This window comes from Numenius arquata, chromosome Z, assembly GCF_964106895.1.
Source record: "Numenius arquata chromosome Z, bNumArq3.hap1.1, whole genome shotgun sequence".
In the NCBI taxonomy this organism is placed as follows: domain Eukaryota; kingdom Metazoa; phylum Chordata; class Aves; order Charadriiformes; family Scolopacidae; genus Numenius; species Numenius arquata.
In genome coordinates, this window is record NC_133616.1 from 83527194 (window position 1) to 83547935 (window position 20742).

General features: G+C 42.4%; 1 protein-coding gene across 3 annotated transcripts in view; it reads right to left on the bottom strand.

Annotated features, from left to right (window-relative positions):
* ARB2A (ARB2 cotranscriptional regulator A) overlaps window positions 1-20742 on the bottom strand; it is a 282938-nt gene that overhangs the window by 64899 nt on the left and 197297 nt on the right. For all 3 annotated transcript variants that reach the window (XM_074166154.1, XM_074166153.1, XM_074166155.1), the window contains 2 exons: window positions 19163-19279; window positions 15745-15829 (listed from right to left, as the gene is read on the bottom strand). In XM_074166154.1, coding sequence (XP_074022255.1) covers window positions 15745-15829; window positions 19163-19279 — 202 coding nt within the window. The remainder of the gene's footprint in view (window positions 1-15744; window positions 15830-19162; window positions 19280-20742) is intronic.

Here is a 20742-nt window from a genome sequence, read left to right on the forward strand (position 1 = left end):
AAGTAATATATGTTCATGTTATATTTTATAACATGCATAATTTCAAATGATATATTAACATAAAAATCTCAGATAAAGTGGTAAGGACTTCTATACCCAAAGCCTCACTGGCACAAAGATTAAACTCACTAAAAAGCACAACTCTTGTCCTTAAGAACAATGGGCACTTAGCAGTGTTTGTTCAAAAGTGCATAACATTTGCCTTCAAAGAGACCACTGTATTCACAGCAGCAATAACAAACATAATCTAAAACAGTTTTCTCTATTAACCGTGTGGATTATTCCTCTGCTAAGCTCTTGTAGGTATGTCTTGTAAACCTACCTAAAATAAATGGATTAGTGTGGGGGGAAATGTCCTATTCCCTTCTTTCACATAAAAACTGGAATATAGTTTTAAAAAAAAATATTAATTATTAAATGTGGCTCACTAAATTAAGATATTTATTGGAATACAGAAGTATTTATAACATTGAGATACATATTATAAACAATTATCACATAGACTATGGTTTTCATGTCAGAATGTAGAAATATCTGCCTGCTTAAATTAGCCTTGTCCTTAACACTACTTGCACAAACAATTACCATCTGAGCATTAGTTATAAGCAGTTGTTTGCTTTTGCTTTTAATAAATAGATAACAATCACAATGCATTTAAAACAAGTCACTTAACTGTCCCTGTACATTAACATGACGAGATTAGTTGCTGACACTGGTTAGCAGAAGATGACAAGTCCTCCCAACAGAAAATTGGGCCTTCCAAATATAGGCATGTTCCTTGATAGGAGAAAGTTTAAAGTGCAAATATACTGTGAAAAGGGCCGCTAAAAACGGCATCGCAGAGCTCCATGTTTCTCATCTTTTGGTTATCTCACAGGTTGGGGAACTAATCTTCTCGGCTGAGAGCTAGATGGAGCAGCCAGAAAACTGTTAAATTAGCAACTTGAGGGCAGGGTGCTAAGAAGGCAAATATGATATAAATTTAACCTCCATGTGTTGCAAATAAATTTAATTTATGTGGCAAAGGAAAAGAAAAAGTAATGTTAAAATCAATTCTATGCCACTCCTAGGAGTTTTTCCAATTCTTGCTTGTTGTCCAATCACAGCAGTGAGCAGGAATTTGATATAATTGGCATTACTGACAGCTGTTCAGATAATTTTTATGCCTGAAGTATTAAAGTGTCTGTTTATTACCCATTTAGAGTGATTCAGCTGTGTAAAAGCATTGAGGATGTGCCGGTTTATTCCAAAAACACCATTACTTATCCCAGCACCACTGATAAATCTGAGCTTGGGTCCTCAGTGCACACACGCCAGCGTGCTAAAAAAGCCCAGGAGGAGACGCTGGTGGGGAGGTTTGTAGCAGACAACCTTGGCCAACCAGAGAATGGGGTAAGTTTCTCCCCAGGTTCACCTCTATGATGCTTGGAGAGCTCCATCGCTCTGGAAGGCATCAGCTCAGGAGGTGGATGTTGGTGGTCGTGAACATCAGAAGTTTCTAAAATCTATGGGCGATGGTTTTCTAGCACAAAAAGGTATAATGCTCTCCATGACATTACCATTTTGGGTGGATAAAGACAAATGAGGTCACTGGGCTGGATGTGGGTGGCTGCCTGGAGCCAGTGAACCTGACCTAATGACGTTGAGTGGGATGGAGCAGAGAGAAGTTTATGCCAGCAACACACATGCTCAGCGCTCCAAAAAAGGCTGCTTTTCTTCAAGGTACGACAAATATTAGCAAATTTAATCAAGATGAGATATTTCAACATAAATGAATAAATGATATCTTTAGAAAAGTTTGTTGGATGACAAAAATACCCAAGACAGGGCATTAGTCCTCCTTGTTCAGTGAAAAAGAGGAATCAGTTATTAGATATAGAAAAAGGTGGAAATAGCTTGTTATTGGCATAAAGAGATGATAAAGAAAGCTAAAGCTATCTAAGGGCAAACAATCTATGGCTGGCAAACTTAGCACAATGAACAACTTTGCTTTATACACGAGCAACAAATGCAATCCATAGCCAACAGACGTCGATTTTCAGATGGAGATGGTGAAACTGTAAATAACAGTGGGGAAGAAAGGATGAAATTGTTCAATACACGTTTCTGTTCTCTATTTGGAAAAAAAAAATGGCAAAGCATTTGATGAAGTACATTCTTTTTTGCTGGTCATCAATATCTTCTCAGGGATAAATATGTCTAAATCGGCAGGCCTGCAGAGTTTGTATACAAGAGTCATAAACCAGCTAACTGGCTAGCGATGTTCATTTTAAATAACACTTAAAATAGCAGAGAAGTTACAGGAGATGGGGAAAATCCTAATCCAAAATTTCAGATGAGACTACCTGCGCAGTTAGCCTGACATAAGTCTCAAGAAAAATAATGGAAAAATGGATATATAGGTCCATAAACTCCTGCCCTGGGTACTGTGGACATGAAGAGTAAGTTCTCATTTTTTTAACTGGAACTTTTTACATGTTGGTCTTCCCCTGTGGCTCTTCTTCCCAGGATATCTGCTCTTCTTTAGGGAAAAAAAATCCTAGTTCACTCAAATCTTCATTGCAAGTCATCATTCTCAGTGCTCACCACTCTGTCCAACTGGCTGATGCATTTCTGGGTGTAACACCATCATAAAGGGAAGAACCAATGACATGAGGATCTGTCAGGAAATGATGGAAGAACATCTGTTCTTGCCTTGGGCTGGGGGATGAAGCTGAACCTAAAAACCCCTTTCAGACCCGCAATGTTGTGATACTGAAGTCTACTAATGAAGAACTAAAGTACAAAAACGTAATTAATCCCAGCCAATGCAACTTACTGGAAAATAAGTCCTACACAAATAAAATCAGTTTCACTCTTTGATGAAGTAGCATGTTCATCTGATATGGATTTATATGCAAATAGAGTATACTCAATTTTTTGTCAGGTATTTGATTTATTTCTCCAGAGCATTCTGAGCAGCAGGGAAAATTATGCCAACTTTGTGAGGCAGTTTTAGAGAGCCCTTTATCTCCTTTTCTTTCCAGCAGGAACTTTTTTGCTCTTCCCAGGTTGCCCACAAAAATTTTGGAAAAAGGACCCTCTATACTGGCATTACACTGCAGCCACTTACCTGGCTGTGACCGCTGTCTTGCCAGCTGTGTATAGCACCTGAGTCACCCCCTCCTTGTCTTTTAAAGGAGATATTGAAAAAAACTTCCTGTTATTAGGAAGATACCTTCCCCATTTCTTCTTCTGTGCTGTAAACTATTATCACAAAAGTTGGCGAAACTTAATTACAACTAAAACTTCAAATTAGGCAGAAATTGATGAATGTTTCATAAATTTACAAGGGGACAAATGGCACAACTGTAGAATTCTTGTTTACTCGTGAAAACAGGTCAAAAATCAATATTATTCAATATTTCTAAGAACTTGCAGACTAAGTAATCGGCAAATGTAGTTGTCATGGAGAAAGCGCTATTGAATAGAGATGTTACTGACGGAGTGTCCTAAGGCTATTCAACAACACAGGAAGTAAATATAAATTCACTGCTGGCAAAGCTTGTGAAAATGTGAAGATGGGCAGAATGCTATTAATAAGAAGGTCAACACCCTTTTTTTTGGTGACTTCCTATGTTTGTTTGGTTTTTTTTTTTTCTTTAAAGCTACCTGCAACATTTCATAACACTGGTTTAAAACCAAGATGAAGAGCAGCAGCTCCAGAAATGCTATGGGGAGATGCTGGACAAGCTCTTCCCAAACAGTGACAAAAGTATGGTGATAAAAGGATCAGACATGACCATTGGTTGATGAAATGGCAGAAAATCAGGTAGTGAAGATTCAAAGTCTGTGCATTGCACTAGCGAGATGCTCAATCATTTGTTTCAAATTAAAGATGTTGAAAGACTGGGGACACCACAGAAGAATGTACAAAAGCATTTGAAACCTGGAGAAATTAAGTTGCAGCGAGGCTTAAAGAATTCAATCTATTCCATTTCTCCAAAGAAAATTGAGTGTTGACTTGATCCCAGTATCTAGTTCACATGGAGAAAATGCATAATGTACTAAATGGCTCTTAGTAGAAAAAGGCACAGCAAGAACTAATGTCTGGAACCTGAAATCAGACAAAGCCAAACCAGAAATGAGCCACTCCTCTTAATAGTTTGATGAATCACAAAAGGAAGGAAGCAATGGATTCCCCATCTCTTGAATCCTTCCAGCCAAGCACTTAATTTTGAAGGATTTTCATGAGGTTAGAAGATAAAACATCACTTGCTCTATTTTTTCCTCTTCAACAAAACAAAACTAGTGCGCATTGAACTAATGCTAGACTGGTTGAGCATCAGCTATTCTGGCTGGCATCTGCATGGGTCAAGGTGAAGCACAAGCACCGAACAAAAGGTCCCTCAACTCAAGAGTTTGCAATCACACATTGGAGTAAGACTTTGGCCAACATGTAGGCAGATATGGGTACACAAAGACCTAATGAGACAGCATTAAGTAGGCTCGGAAGCAGTGGTCTTGGCAGTCTAACCATTGTCAACCACTTCATAGGAAGTATCTGCCTGTAATAATTTACATTATTCACTACTACCACAATCAGACAGCCTTGGGGACTCTGAGGCAAGCATACATCACTCTAGTTCACTGTACTCTAAAAAAATGCAACGATAAATAGATACGTTTGAGTATGTGAATACTCTGATATCAGTACTGCCTCATATATGTAACTGCTTTGTAGAAGGGCACATGAATATGAGTGTTTTGTCCTAAAAAATAACAGTACTGGTGGTATATTGAACACCTGGACACATCTACTACTGGTAGTATATTGAATATTGACGTTGTCTACCTGGACTTTGGTAAGGCCTTTGACACTGTCCCCCACAGCGTTCTCCTGGAGAAGCTGGCGAATCCTGGCATAGACAAGTGCACTCTTAACTGGGTAAAAAACTGGCTGGATGGCCGTGCCCAGAGAGTTGTGATTAATGGGGTGAAATCCAGTTGGCGGCCGGTCACCAGTGGTGTCCCTCAGGGCTCAATTTTGGGGCCAGTCTTGTTTAGTATCTTTATTGATGATCTGGATAAGGGGATTGAGTGCACCCTCAGTAAGTTTGCAGATGACACCAAACTAGGTGGGAGTGTTGATCTGCTTGAGGGTCAGAAGGCTCTACAGAGGGACCTGGACAGGTTGGATCAATGGGCCAAGGCCAATGGGATGAGGTTTAATAAGGCCAAGTGCCGGGTCCTGCATTTCAGTCACAACAACCCCAGGCAATGCTACAGGCTTGGGGAAGAGTGGCTGGAAAGCTGCCCAGCAGAAAAGGACCTGGGGGTGTTGGTGGACAACCAGCTGAACATGAGCCAGCAGTGTGCCCACGTGGCCAAGAAGGCCAACAGCATCCTGGCCTGTATCAGGAATAGCGTGGCCAGCAGGAGCAGGGCAGTGATGGTGCCTCTGTACTGGGCACTGGTGAGGCCCCACCTTGAGTGCTGTGTTCAGTTCTGGGCCCCTCACTACAGGAAGGACATTGAGCTGCTGGAGCGTGTCCAGAGGAGAGCCACCAAGCTGGTGAGGGGTCTGGAGAACAAGTCATATGAGGAGAGGCTGAGGGAATTGGGCATGTTTAGTCTGGAGAAGAGGAGGCTGAGGGGAGACCCCATAGCCGTCTACAACTCCCTGAAAGGAGGGTGTAGAGAGGTGGGTGTTGGCCTCTTCTCCCAAGGGAATAACGACAGGACCAGAGGAAATGGTCTGAAGTTGGGGCAGGGGAGGTTTAGATTAGGTATTAGGAAGAATGACTTTACTGAGAGAGTGGTCAGGCACTGGAACAGCCTGCCCAGGGAGGTGGTGGAGTCACCATCCCTGGAGGTATTTAAGAAACGTGTAGACATGGCACTTCAGGGCATGCTCTAGTGCCCGAGATTGTTGGTTTGCGTCTGTGGGTGGATGTGGGGTGTGGTTGTGGGTGTTTGTTTTGGTTTGGTTTTGGTGTTGTGGGTTTTTTGGTTTTGGTTTGTTTTTTTTTTTTTGTTGGTTGGACTCAATGATCTCAAAGGTCCCTTCCAACCAAGAAGAATCTGTGATTCTGTAATATATAAGAAATTATAAAAATGCATTGTAAAACTGAAAATCTTATAAAATAGAACTTTCTGACTGCAGCAACAGCTGGCAATTTAAGCCAACAATTTCAAATCCACGTTTTCACATTTACTTTTGAGGATCTGGGGTTCTGGAGCAGAATCTGTGATATCGTTCAAGGGGCCTTTGTATATTTTGCCCTTTCCAAAGCACAGTAAAGCTGAGCTACCCGAAACACAACACAGGAGCTCACATCCGACCAGGTGTTATACATGAAAAGCAAAGCTGCCTGCAACACCTGAGGCTGAGCAGGAAACTAAAAGCCTTTGAAGAGTCGGGAGTAGGGAAAAAAGCTACTTACTTCTGTGCTAAGAAGACATTAGTTAGAGTCGGAGTTGGTGCAGCAACTGCCAGAGCAGCGGCTGAGAGAGGCTCATGCTTCAAGTTTTCCCAAAACCACAGAATCAGAGAATGATATGGGGTTGGAAGGGAGCTCTGGAGATCATGCAGTTCAACCCCCTGCTGGAGCAGGTCCACCCAGAGCAGGTTGCACAGGAATGTGTCCAGCTGGGTTTTGAATGTCTCCAGAGAAGGAGACTCCACCACCTCTCTGGGCAGCCTCTTCCAGGGCTCTGCCACCCTCAAAGGAAAGAACTTCCTCCTCAAGTTTAGATGGAATTTCTTATGTTCCAGTTTGTGCCCGTTGCCCCTTGTCCTGTGACTGGGCACCACTGGAAAAAGACTGGCCCCATCCTCCTGACACCCACCCTTTCAGTCTTTATAAGCATTGATAGGATTCCCTCTCAGTCTTCTCTTCTCCAGACTAAAAAGACCCAAGTCCTCAGCCTTTCCTCATAAGAGAGATGTTTTAGACCCCTTGTCGTCTGTGTAGTCCTCTGCTGTACCCTCTCCAGCAGTTCCCTGTCCTTCTGGAACTGGAGAGCCCAGAACTGGTCCCAGTGCTCCAGATGTGGCCTCCCCAGGGCAGAGCAGAGGGGGAGGATGACCTCCCTCCACCTGCTGGCCACGCTCTTCCTGATGCACTCCAGGATGCCATTGGCCTTCTTGGCCCAAAGGGCACATTGCTAGCTCATGGTCATCCTGTTGTCCACCAGGACTCCAATTTTCTGTAATAATTTCCTGTTTCTGACAGACAACATAGGGCAGCAGAAATGGAAGTGCAGAACCAGCACTTGCAGCCCATGTGGACGCTGGCATGGGGCTACCAAGCAACCTTCAGGCTGCAGGTTCCTGCGTTTCTCCACCAATGTTATGAACACCCTAAAATGAATTAATATGCAGCCAAACACAGGATCCTGCCACCTTGACAAAACGCTGCTGCGTTTAATCCTTTCTCCTAAGTGAAAAAGCCTTTATTGACAGAACTACATGCACATGAAGACATAAAATGCAAAGAGGTTTACAGTAAACACCGATTACTGTAATCTTAATCTCCGTGAATGACTAGTGAATGCAGAAATAACATTTTTAGCAAAATGCGTAAATTGCCTAATCTGCCTCATTGTAAAAAGTGTGTGGTTTTGTACTTTCTTGTATTGCTGTAGTTATTGGACACCTACCCCTAATCACAAAATACGAAAGTCAGAAAACAGCCCAGAATGTGGTCGATTAAATCGATTAAAGGGTGAAAAACGAGAAGCATTGGTAAAACTGGGCTAAAAGCTGCAAAGGGGATGAGCCAGGTATTGTCTCGGTGCTTAATACAGTTTATGGCTGTTTCTACCTCATTTGCTATGAGCAAGATACACAAATGTTTAAGAGTGGCAGTTTAAGTGCAGTAGGAATAAAGCCGAGGAAAAAAAGCAGAGGGAAATAAGTTGGTCCTTCCCTACGGCTGTTGCAAGCCTCACTCATGCAATTACCTCCGCGCACAGATCCTGCTGTGTCACGGGGCCCTTTTAACCTCACCGGAGATCCTCTTGTTCCATAGAATCATAGAATGGTTTGGGTTGGAAGGGACCTTCAAGATCATCTCATTCCACCTCCCCTGCCCTGGGCAGGGACACCTCCCACCAGACCACGTTGCTCCAAGCCCCCTCCAACCTGGCCTTGAACCCCTCCAGGGATGGGGCAGCCACAGCTTCTCGGGGCAACCTGGGCCAGGCTCTCACCACCCTCACAGCAAAGAAGTTCTTCCCCACATCTCATCTCAATCTCCCCTCTTTCAGTGTCAAACCCTTCCCCCTCCTCCTAGGGCTCCCCTCCCTCATCCAGAGTCCCTCCCCAGCTTTCCTGGAGCCCCTTTAGGGACTGGAAGGGGCTCTAAGGTCTCCCTGGAGCCTCCTCTTCTCCAGGCTGAACCCCCCCAACTCTCTCAGCCTGTCCTCCCAGCAGAGGGGCTCCAGCCCTCCCAGCATCTCCATGGCCTCCTCTGGCCCCGCTCCAACAGCTCCATGTCCTTCTGATGTTGGTGGCCCTTGAGCTGGACACAGTACTCCAAGTGGGGTCTGCCCAGAGTGGAGCAGAGGGGCAGAATCCCCCCCCTCGCCCTGCTGGCCACGCTGCATGTTGCTGGCTCATGTTGAGCTTCTCATCCACTAAAACTCCCAGGTCCTTCTCCTCAGGGCTGCTCTCAGTCCTGGGTCTGAACCCCAGGATCTGCTCAGCACAGGGCACATCCGCAGCCAGAGGAGGCTTTTCCATGGAAATACGCAACCCAACTCGGGAAAGAATGGGCAGGAGTCGCCTGTTGGGCAAGAACAACAGAAAACCCACCACCTCTGTAAACTAATGGGCAATTCGTGGTCTCCCCGGTACCACCACAAGCTTTGCCACCAGGGCTTTCTTCATCCCATGAGTGGGAGCGAGCGTGTGTGGGGAAAGGGAGAGGCTCACTGTGCGAGCGATGCGCTCACTTTCTTGGATCAGTGCTTTTAAGCAGATCTAACAGTCCAGAATAACTTTACTTAAATTTACTGTAGCCCCACGGAAGGATTATTGATGCTATTCTATTACTTAGCACAAAGCAGCAGTCTCGAGGGGACTGTTTAGTACCATATTCTTGTCTCAATATTAAATCAAGCTATGCCAAGGACTCAAAAACAGCAGGTAACAAGCTTTTCCCTGTTTTTCAGTGAGCTCTGCAGAATCTCATCTTTCATTTGTTTTGAACTGCAAGTCTCTTATGTGCATAGAGAAAAATCTCTAAAAAAACTCCCCCAAGCCTTAAAGTACATGGTGTGTGTTTAACACATGCAGGAGCACTTTGGGCTGTATTTCTACAGAGAGGTGCAGTGGATGACAACCCTGCTCCTTGGTGGGACAAGCTCCATGAGGAACAACCACCAGCCCTCCTTTCCCTCTCTCAGTTAAAAGGATTTGAAAAGGCAAAGTAGGAAAACAGCCAATTTCTGAACCTCAGTGCCACTTGAAGGACCTCCTTTTGGTGCTGGTACATGCAAAGACGATTTTCTTTACAGAATCACATGGGGTTGGAAGGGACCTCTGGAGATCATCTAGTCCAACCCCCCTGCCAGAGCAGGTCCACCCAGAGCAGGTTGCACCGGAATGTGTCCAGCTGGGGTTTGAACATCTCCAGAGAAGGAAACTCCACCACCTCCCTAGGCAGCCTCTTCCAGGGGTCTGCCACCCTCACAGGAAAGAACTTCCTCCTCATGTTTAGGTGGAACTTCTTACATTGAAGTTTGTGCCCATTTCCTCTTTTCCCATCCCTGGACACCACTGGCCCCTTCCTCTTGACACCCACCCTTTAAGTATTTATAAGCATTGATCAGATTCCCCCTCAGTCTTCTCTTCTCCAGACTAAAAAGACTCAAGTCCCTCAGCCTCTCCTCATAAGAGAGATGCTCCAGGCCCCTCATCATCCTTGTAGCCCTCTGCTGTACCGTCTCCAGGAGCTCCCTGTCCTTCTGGAACTGTGGAGCCCAGAACTGGTCCCAGTGCTCCAGATGTGGCCTCTCCAGGGCAGAGCAGAGGGGCAGGATAACCTCTCTTGACCTGCTGTTCACACTCTTCTTTATGCACCCCACGATGCCACTGGCCTTCTTGGCCCTAAGGGCACATTGTTGGCTCATGGTCATCCTATTATCCACCAGGACTCCTAGGTCTTTCTCCTCAGAGATGCTCTCCAGCAGGTCAGCCCCCAACCTGTCCTGGTGCAGGGGGTTATTTCTCCCCAGGTGCAGCACCCTAAACTTGCCTTTATTGAAGTTCATCATGTTCCTCTTTGACCAGCTCTCCAGCCTGTCCAGGTCTCGCTGTACGGCAGCACAGCCCTCCATTGTGTCAACGACCCCTCCCAGTTTTGTATCATCAGCAAACTTGCTGAGGGTACACTCCATCCCCTCATCCAACTGGACCCAGTACTGACCCCCTTGTTACAGACCTCCAACTAGATTCTGTGCCCCTAGTAACAACCCTCTGAGCTCTGTCTTTCAGCCAGTTTTCAATCCACCTCACTGTCCATTCCTCTAATCCACACTTCCTAAGCTTACCTATGAGGATGCTGTGGAAGACTGTGTCAAAACATTCTTACCTGATTTTGGACAACTACCACTGTCTCCACTCCGCACTCACCGATGTACAGGCTTAAACCCTGCACAACCATCCAGCCCACCAAATGGTTACAGTAGGACTCTGTGGGGTCTTTTGGAAATTAGGGCAAATATACCAATAAAAACCCCAAAACCTCATGTGAGTATCGATTACCATGATCATGGTTTCTTTACTGACACGCAATGGAGCTTGTGGAAGGCTGGACATAGTCCTGGACAACCGGCTCCACGTGGCCCTGCTTGAGTGGGAATTGGACCAGATGATCTCCAGAGGTCCCTTCACACCTCAACCATTCTGTGAAGCCATCTTTCCCCTTCTATTTATTTATCTGTAAAAAACCCAAATACCTGCAGTAGCTTGTTAGAAATATATGATCTTTTCTGAATTCAAAGTTAAAAAAAAAAGAAAAAACTTTTGTTCTGCTTGCCTAAATGAAATTAAATGTTTTATACACCATATAGAGTCAATCTTGATGTCTGGATCCAGGAAATACCAAGGACTCACTCAGGGTACTGTTCAGAGCACCACCAGCACGGATCATACCTGTCCCCTGAAATTAAAGAGTTTGTTTTTCTTCCGCCAGCCTGAGATCACTTTATTCAGCTACACGAATTAATTGTCACACTTTTTTCCCCATTCCAGAGACACACATTCAAGTCTAGGCTCTTCCGTGAATAGAGCTTTTCTTGATTACTGTCAACGTTTCATTCCATTGTGTCATCTTGTTTGTCTTTTGATGTTATAATTTCCTTATTTTACAATGTTTTAACTACAATGGCTGCAACTGTTAAAAGAATAACTAGTGATTTTGGGGGTCAACTAGAAAGGATTTAAAAGGATTTGATTAGGCAATTCATTTTACTAATGTTACAATAACTTCTTTTTATTTGATTATGTAAATGAGTGTTGGTGCATATCCACTTTGGCAAAATACTGCAAATTTTAATCTTCTCTCCTAAATAAAAAGCTTTCACTGGCAGGAACACATGAGCTAAGTAATGTATCTTACCCAAACACCAAGGTGCTCCCTGTGAGGCACTCCAAAATACTCGTATTCAGGAAAACAAAGGCCACGTTTACCTGGCAAAATTTACCACAAAGCCTTTCCTGGGCTACTGTTCAGGCCACTACCCTGAAATCAAAGTAATTTAATTCCTGAAGAGCAGTAGAGATGGACACAGATCCTCGGATCTGCTTTCTCCCGTCCTTTCTTTCAGGTAGTCCCACCCAGTGACTGCTCCAGTAGGATGGGTTCCCAAAGGGCTCATGAACTACCAGCTCCAGAACCAGGAGAAATGATGTAAGGGCTCAGAGACACGAAGCGAGCTACAACCATGATTAGCAGTAATATGATACAAAAACGTCTGTTCCATTGTCTGTGGCAAATTACAAGTTGACCTCCAGTCTCCTAAGCAGTAAGACTCCCACCCCTACTCCATTTTATCATAGAATCACAGAATGGTTTGAGTCGGAAGGGACCTTAAAGCCCCCCCAGTGCCACCCCCTGCCCTGGGCAGGGACACCTCCCACCACACCAGGTTGCTCCAAGCCCCCTCCAACCTGGCCTTGAACCCCTCCAGGGATGGGGCAGCCACAGCTTCTCTGGGCAACCTGGGCCAGGCTCTCACCACCCTCACAGCAAAGAAGTTCTTCCCCACATTTCATCTCCATCTCCCCTCTTTCAGTGTCAAACCCTTCCCCCTCCTCCTATGGCTTCCCTCCCTCATAAAGAGTCCCTCCCCATCTCTTCTGTAATTATGTGATGATCTTCAATGTAGGGACTGCTTTTAAAGTCTTCACCTTTCCCCACCCTACATTTGCTCATGTCTTAGATAGGAAATGGATCCATCTCCTCCGAGACGGAAGAGGGGTCTTCTGCTGTGACTCCATTAAGCAGGTGGAATAAGACTGAGGTAGAAGACGACCTCAGGTCTAACAGAGGTCCTTAATGAGGGCTGACAGTGAAGAGGGTAGAAGAGATTTTTTTTAACATAGACTGAAGACCAACAGAGGGCTCCTCCAGGCCAACAAGGTGACAGTGTCACAGCTGAGGACCTTACCTGTGCAAAGCCAAAGCTGGAAACCAGAGAGCCAGAGCAGAAGCAGAGGGGAATGATGATGGACAGCCTTGCTTGGTCAAAGATAAATGACAGAGGGAGAGTGGTGGATTCTTCTCTAATGAGGAAGAATGCTTTGTTCTTGTAGGAAAAATATGGGAAGGGTAAGAAGATGGGTGGCGTTGGCCAGATAGCCTCAACAGCAGCTCCTGATGGAAGCCTGAAGGAGGTCTGATGGAACACGTTTAAGCTGGGAGACATGTCTCTCAACACAGCATGGGAGGCTTTTTAAGACTACATATACCACACAGGAAAACTGTGATAAATGGGAAATTTTAGAGGACAATCCCTTTGGTGCGATGATAACCTGTCGCAGGAAGACGTTACGCTATGACACTAGCATGCAACCAAATCCTTGAGACGTGGAGAAAAGACCATGAAGGTGGGACCTTCGCAATACCTCACCTCTTGCCGCGAGGGCAGAGAATGGATTTCTCATGGCTGGCTCTCCCTCTGCAGTTGTTGTTCTCACGCCCACAATGTTTAATTATTAAAGTGTATTCATTCCTTTTTTGTAACTAAGACATGAATGAATTATGGCAAACATTTTAATTACTTAATAATGCTCTAATCAAAAGCTTGAACAACTCTATCTGGAAATGCAAGTTGTTGTTTTTTTTTTTCCAGTTTGATGGCTATATATTTCTCTCTAGTGATTTTTGAGGGAAATGCAAGCAAGAGACTGCGGCACAATCTGAAGCAGGCACCGCTCCCAGGCAAACTGGGGTTGCCTGTAAATTCCAGTTTGCTGAATGGCTGAATATCAGACCCTTTCCGGAAAAACTGGCTCTCGGTATGTGACCGGGAGGTAGTTATTCCCAAATTTACTTCTCAGTGCAAACATGGATAAAATAAGGGGTTCCAAGCAGAAGGGAGAAGTCAATCTTCCTTCTGCAAAAGGCTTATTTAAAAAAACAGTATCTCTGGTTGCTCTGGTTGCTCTCACTGTCATTCACTGAAATACCAAGGGCAATGCTGCCAGTATTTGAATGTGGGCTATTTCAGTACTGCAATTCTCAGGAAAAGAGTGAAATAAAATCTCTTGCATTAAATACTCTAGCAGCATTTCATAAATTTATTACAGATTACGCTAATGCAGGCTTATGCCATTGCTCATATAAACACACTGTAGGAATCATTCACTCGTTCCTCTATAAATGTCTTACAGTTGTCGATATAAGATGCCAATATGAGAAATATAAATAAAAACAGATGAGCAAATTGATAATTCAGCAGTACTCAAATGAAGCTATACTATTTTAAACTCTTCTTATATTATAAAGAACCAAGCTGGAAACAGTTAGCTTCCATTTAAATCATTGTCCAAAATCTCTGACAAGAAATTGTAAAAGATCAGTAATCTTAATCCAGTGGCATTGTATGTATGCATGAAATACAAATAGCCAACTTTTACAACTTTTACTGGCTGAAATCCTACCCCATTTAAATTAATTCTTCTGCCAAAGACTTCGGTGTAGCTGGGAGTTCATTAAGTGGAGCACAAAAGCTATTCCCATAATGACCTATCCTCAACAGAAATGCAAAATTAAAACTTACTCATACCCCTATCAAAGCATCCGTCTGTTTTTCAAATAACATTTAGGATTTATTTTCTCGAATACCTTTTACACTATTTACGTAGGATGAATACAAAGCGAAGAGGAGCTCAGACAGCAGATTTTTCAGTATTGGCAAGTGCACTGTAAATACCGACTGGTTGCTTCCCGAGCCTCTATTTACCTGCCTACAATGACCTCTGTAACACACGCTCTTGCACAACAGCAACACAGAGGTTGGAGATGGAAAGTCAATCCTGTTTTAAAGAATTCTACCACTGAACAACATGTTTTTCTCTGAAACTGCAGTACTCTCCCCTCCGGGAGCAAAAAGTTGGTAAACGAATGTTGAATCTGTGAAAATTCTAGTAATATTTCATGTCCCTCAACACCGAGGAGCAATGTCAATGCTACCACGCTGCGCCTCTACAGAGCTGATGATCTGCATGGTCAGACCCCAACCCACAGCAGAAACGTGACTACAGGTCTCTGGTTGTTGTGAGCTCTCAAACAAAGTACCGTGATGTTTTCCAAGCCTTAAAAATATCCGCACCCCCCCCAACCCGTAAACCGAATTTCATCTGCAAGGTTAGGTCTCATTAACAACCTCACAAATCCAGACAGATACGGATCTCCGACTTGTCAAACGAACAACTGCATCTCACGGAGCAAGGTCAAACACTGTTCCAGCTTTTAAATTAATATTGTATAGGCTGTGTCTTCCTTTGAACCTGATTTTACATTCTGCAGAAATACGCTACCTATGGCTTTTAGGAAATCTGATAATCAAACATGAAAGTTCAGTAACAGCTTTATGTATTTTAGATTACTTTCCTACAGAGATTTGAGATTTTCCTGTTACATTGACAACTACGTCTACTTTCTGGAATTATTACACATTAACTAAAGTCTCTGTGCATTATTTCATGTGCTCCTTATGATTTATGATTCATGACTCATTAATGAAAAGAGTGTAGCAGAGTATTTTCCAAAACAACAGAAATCTCACATCAAGATTCTTGGACGCTGTAGATAATTTGCTACATAAACTAGACTTTTGTTGAGGATTCAGGAAAGTGTCTTATTTCACTTAGCTTTCATTAATGTACTGCTTTAAAACCCTCTTCCTACATAAAATTAGATATTTATTCAAGGATCTATGACAAATTTCCCAGTTTTCGTCATCATCGCTATTAATTTTTCTTAAGCTCCTACCTATAATGTCACCAACTACTTAAAGCCAAAGAGAAAAGGTGGTGAGAAAAATACAAGCTACAAGTAGACAAGGGAACTGAAACCCCACACAAAGCAAAAAAAAAAAGATATAAAAAATTAACATTGTGAAATAGCAGCAGCCATATGCTATCAACCGTTATCTTGCTGCGGAAGGGTTAAAATGCATTCAGAAGCAGATTTTTAAATAGCAGAGGTGCTCCTTGGTGCTTGGCTGGCCACAAACACACCGACGTACCTGCAGAGACGCGGGGACAGTCCGGCAGCATGGACTCCACCGAGGTGTCCAGGGGCTCGGAGCTGGACACCCAGTTGCAGCAGTTCTGTAAGAGCAGAGCAACAATTTTTGGGTAAGCCAAAAAAAAACCCCAACCAAAACCCAACCAAAACCAAAACCCAGAGCAAAAATAAATACCGACTTTGTAAGTAAGGACAATGACGCCATCAAAATACTCAAAACTAATTTACACAGCAGCCCCAACAGGGACTGGAAGGTAAGCTACGCTTACTCACACTAACTGGTGATGAAATACTGTAGTTTCATTCTAAATAAGTAAAAAGAGTAATACTGTAATTCAGGAGATCTGCAATGCGCTTAAATAGCATGTCTTTAAGTGCTACTTTGAGCTCCAGGGGGCTGAAGTAGTTGCTTGGACCAACCACTGCCTTAGTCACCCACTGCAAGTTTTAAGCTTCTCCTTTCTGTAGTCGTTAAATAGTTGTTGGTACGAACACTGGGCCTGCTCGTCTGCCAACATGCAGAAATCAGGATTTTTCAGGGCGTTTTGATGGAGCATGCCGCGGAGAGAATGGTTGTGAAACCGCAAAACAACAGATTACAACCGAATGAAAGCCATCACGATAGCAGATTAATATTAAGATAATGGGAAATATACCTGCGATGAATTGGGCACGAACATTTAAAAATGCAAATACCGGTCTTTGGGGAATTATCTTCAGGAAGCATCTACATTTACCTTTCACTCCTGAACCTCTGAGTAGGGTGAATTTACCATGAATTTTTTAAATGTTTTGCTCCAAATGCTGTCTGTTCAGAGAAATCGATGAATTAAAGCATGAAATAATATGCTTTTAATACAATATGCTGAAACTACACCAAATCTACTGAATTGAAGATTCAATTGTAAAGCAACTACTTTTTTAATAGGATGGCCTCCCTTATTACAAATCTGAGTTTCTGATTAACTTCATTAAGGGGAAAAGGAAACAAAAAATGGCAAAAAAAAAAACCCCAAATGACAAAAAAAACCCCACATGCATAACTTTTTGGAAAGACCCAATGAATTTTCAGACAGATTTCTAAAAAATCATCCCATCAATCATGATTGTTAAAAATGGACGATTGCTATTCGGGTAAACAAGCATGTATTGTGTATTTGTAGATGCTTGCTGCCCTAGTTGTGCACCATGGAGTCCGTCCTCACTGTGGAAAGATCCTTGACTGGTAGATCAAGTGTCTTATTGTATTTCCTTAATTCATTCTGTCTGGAAGAAGATGTCAGCTGTGTTGCAGTGAGGAGAGAATTTCAAAGGCTTCAGTCCCCACCAATAAAGGGCGAGGAATGGCTTTTGAATAGATTTGTCAAGGCAACCCTACTGTTCTGGGACCAGGGAGAGCAGGAACAACATAAAGGAAGGGTTGCTGTATGAGATTAGAAAGTGAAGTTCACAAAGCATGGCAGATTTTTGTAAGAAACAGTAGATCAATGAAACTATTGAACTCGATGGAAAAAAAAAAAAAAAAGAAAACAAACACACTACCCAGTAATGTAACTTTTTTTAGTAAAAAATGGTTAAAATGGAAGTATTTCACAAAGGCTTTAAGGTTTAAAGTAGTAAAGCATTATACATTTTACAATTTGCATGTATAATTTTAATTAACAGCTGAATGTGAAATTGCAAATGTAAGATGGTAGAAATTATAAAAGAAGTAGAATTTTTATGAAGTATTACATTCATTTGAAATAAGTAAAATTAATATTAACTACTGATAGAACACTACATCAGAGAGCTGGAGATAATACAGAAGATTAGCACACAATTAACCAGCTTTTATATACAATGTGACACTTGCCTGTAAGAAATAAGTATTCTCGAAAGCAGTGTCAAGATATGTAAATGGATGATTTGTTTTATCATTCATCACAGCTCCTAATAAATTCAAAAATCATGACTTCTATAGGTACTAAAAATAGGCCACCAATGATACAGGAGAGATAGCTCCAATGAAGAATTACTTTTTTAACAATTCATTCTTTCAATGACAGCAATTAGCCCTACAGACAGGCAGCGATTAGGTGTATATTTTAATTATTATTCATTTTACCAGTAGCCTTAAACCTGATTAAAGTAAGAGATATCCAGGTGATATGCTAGTCTTAATACCACTCAGCCACACTTCACATATGTAAAATTCTTCTTTCTTATAGGAGATTTTCAATGCTAATGTAAGTTATGACACTCCATCCACTTTTTAGGCCATTAATCATTTAACTTATTCTTTAAGATCTACTTTCTGCAAATGAAATTAAAGGTAATGCACTTGTCTTATTCAGACTAAATGCTTAAAGAAAAATGGAGTTGTCAGATTCAAATTACAGGATTTAAAATTTCAGTTTTACTACATAACATATATTTTAAGGTTTTGATTTCCCATAAAGAAAATGGGGATTTTTCTGACAGAGCCTGTAGGGGTTACCATTCTTTATATTTTTAACATTTAAGTCAGAGCTGTCAGGCTGCATCCCAGGTGATTCTCTATTCCCATCAGTCACGGCCTATAAAACCGTAAGGTTAAGTCAGGAATAGGCAGCCTATACAGAAAGTTTTGCTAAATCCATGCGAAAAAGCCAAATCTAACAAGAAGTTCAGGATGCGACCAGTTTAAATTTGCCATGTGCATGTAATTTTTTTAGCATTCTGCAAGGGCAACGTAGAAAACAGATGTGAGCCTGATCTGGCGAGGAAGAGACTCATAAATGGGAGTTTAGTTGGTCTTGCTTTAAAAAACATGTGATTTTCAAAATCTCAGCAGCCCCACATATAAGTATTAAAAGAATAATGAATACATGGCACCCTCCTTCACTGGGGGGGTGGAACTTGGTGATGATGGCCATGAACCAACTCACCAGATCATTTCGGACCAACCAGCCGCAGGTGGCTGCACAGCAGCAAATGCTGCGACTTTCCATCAGAAAACTTCAGAGCACTTCAGAAATAACTACAACCGATGGAACTGCCGAGAGAAAGGATCCTTTGCCAGCCATGCAAACCATCGGACTGAGTCACAAAGAGCTTGGAGGGGCTTTTCCACCATCACCAGGTCAAGCCAGGAGCTCTGCTCCAGATTTGGGGCAGCATGTGGGCTGCCGTGGTATCTGTGTCTCCGTAGCTGGGCAGCAGGGAGAAATTGGGCTTGATTCTTATTATTTTGTCTCCTATCTTTGAAGTTCAGAACCGGCTTTAATCTCAGTTATTTTAGGGGCTGGTATGGGCACGCGATTTCCACGCTCCTGTAAAGCGCTGTCTTTCATACCCTGAAGAAATGGAAGAGGTCAGCAGATAAAGACATGTTTATAGAGCCATACACAGACGTATATACCCCAACTCTTTAAAAAAAAACCACCCGGCCTCACCTCTCGCATCCACTCTCGAATAGTTTTCCCAACTTCTTGGTGCCACACATTGTGAACAGAGTCTGTCAACGCCACAGCAGTTACCTTATTCTTTACTTCTGCCTCTCGTTGAATCATCTGTTAAAAAATATTGGCTTTAAGTTCTTTCTTTCTACTGAATAGAGTCTGCTTAGTCACAGATAATGATCTTAAATTAAAAAAGAAAGAGCAATACAAGTTCAATACTTGACTTCACTTGTTTTAAAGTTTATACAAATCCTAACAGCTCCAGAAACACAGAAAGACCTAATATTTTTGATAAAAGAAATAATACTAACTTTTAACTGACTGAACCATTCAGTCCTATTATTTTCCATGTGGCTTGACAATTCTAGGATTAAAGGTATCATAGTGAAAAAATGGAAGATTCCCTGAGGACACCTTTTACAAGCTTCTCCAAGTTCCTATTTCTGTGCTTCAGGGAAGCTGGTACCCGTGGTTCACTGTAAGCTACTCATGACTATCATCTACTAATTTTCAGTAGATTGCTGTAGTTTTTCTGATGTACAATCTTACTTTGACTTGTATGGGGTTTTTTTTATTATTTTTTTTTTTTCCCCTTTTTCTATCCAATTTAGCTATCTTGCACTCCCACCGTGGTCCCAAAATTCTTTGTGGTCTCTCTTACACACGCTTACCCGGCTAACGCTGGAGCCTCTCAACATTTTTAGGGTATTAAAGAGCCTCTGTTGTGGCAAATGACAGTATGACTAAATAATATTAGTTCTAAAACCAATTAAATGATTGCTGCAAATAACACGAGCGAACTGACAAAGATGCTGTGGAATTCAGCACTGCTCTGCAAGATGAAAGGGACTGGGAAAGAATAGTTTGATATCAAAGAGAGACAAAAAGGTTTTAATCTCCTGACACGAGTGACCCTAATTTGTAACACTGGATCAAGGAAAGTATAATGAATTATACTTATAAAACCAGCATTTCGCAACTAGTGTCTTTATCACCGTCTATGCCGCGCTAAAGTAAATGTGGGTTCGTGTTTTTTTTTTTTTTTTTTCCAGCTTCCTTTTGTATAAATGGCAACACACACAACATTTCTAAAACCAGGCATTCTTTGTTCGTGCTCCAGTAACTGCGCGTCAGCACCTCCGAAAACACCTCTCTGAAAGGTACTTTGACAATAGGGATGTGAACCGTATTTTCCATCAGAAACTTCAAAATAAGCACCTCCATCCAGGTTTCTGGTACAAAAGCAGCATTTATCCACAACTCATGCAAACTATCTGCTGGTTTCTTCAAAATACCACACATATAAACCCTTTTGAGCAAACTTCCAATTCTCCATAATTCCAGTATGATACTCTGAATTATCACGTCTTGCCATTTTTTTTGGTTTACATTATGTATATTTTTAAATCAGTGTAATTGAATTAATATACTAAGGGAAAAATATTCACCACTATTGGCTGGGAAATGCCAACGCAGATCTCCCCGTTTCCAGAAAAAATCAGGTGCCCACCTTCTCCCCAGGACCTGCCTTTGCTAATGTCAGCTTTGCATGACTCAGGAATTCAGCCGAATTT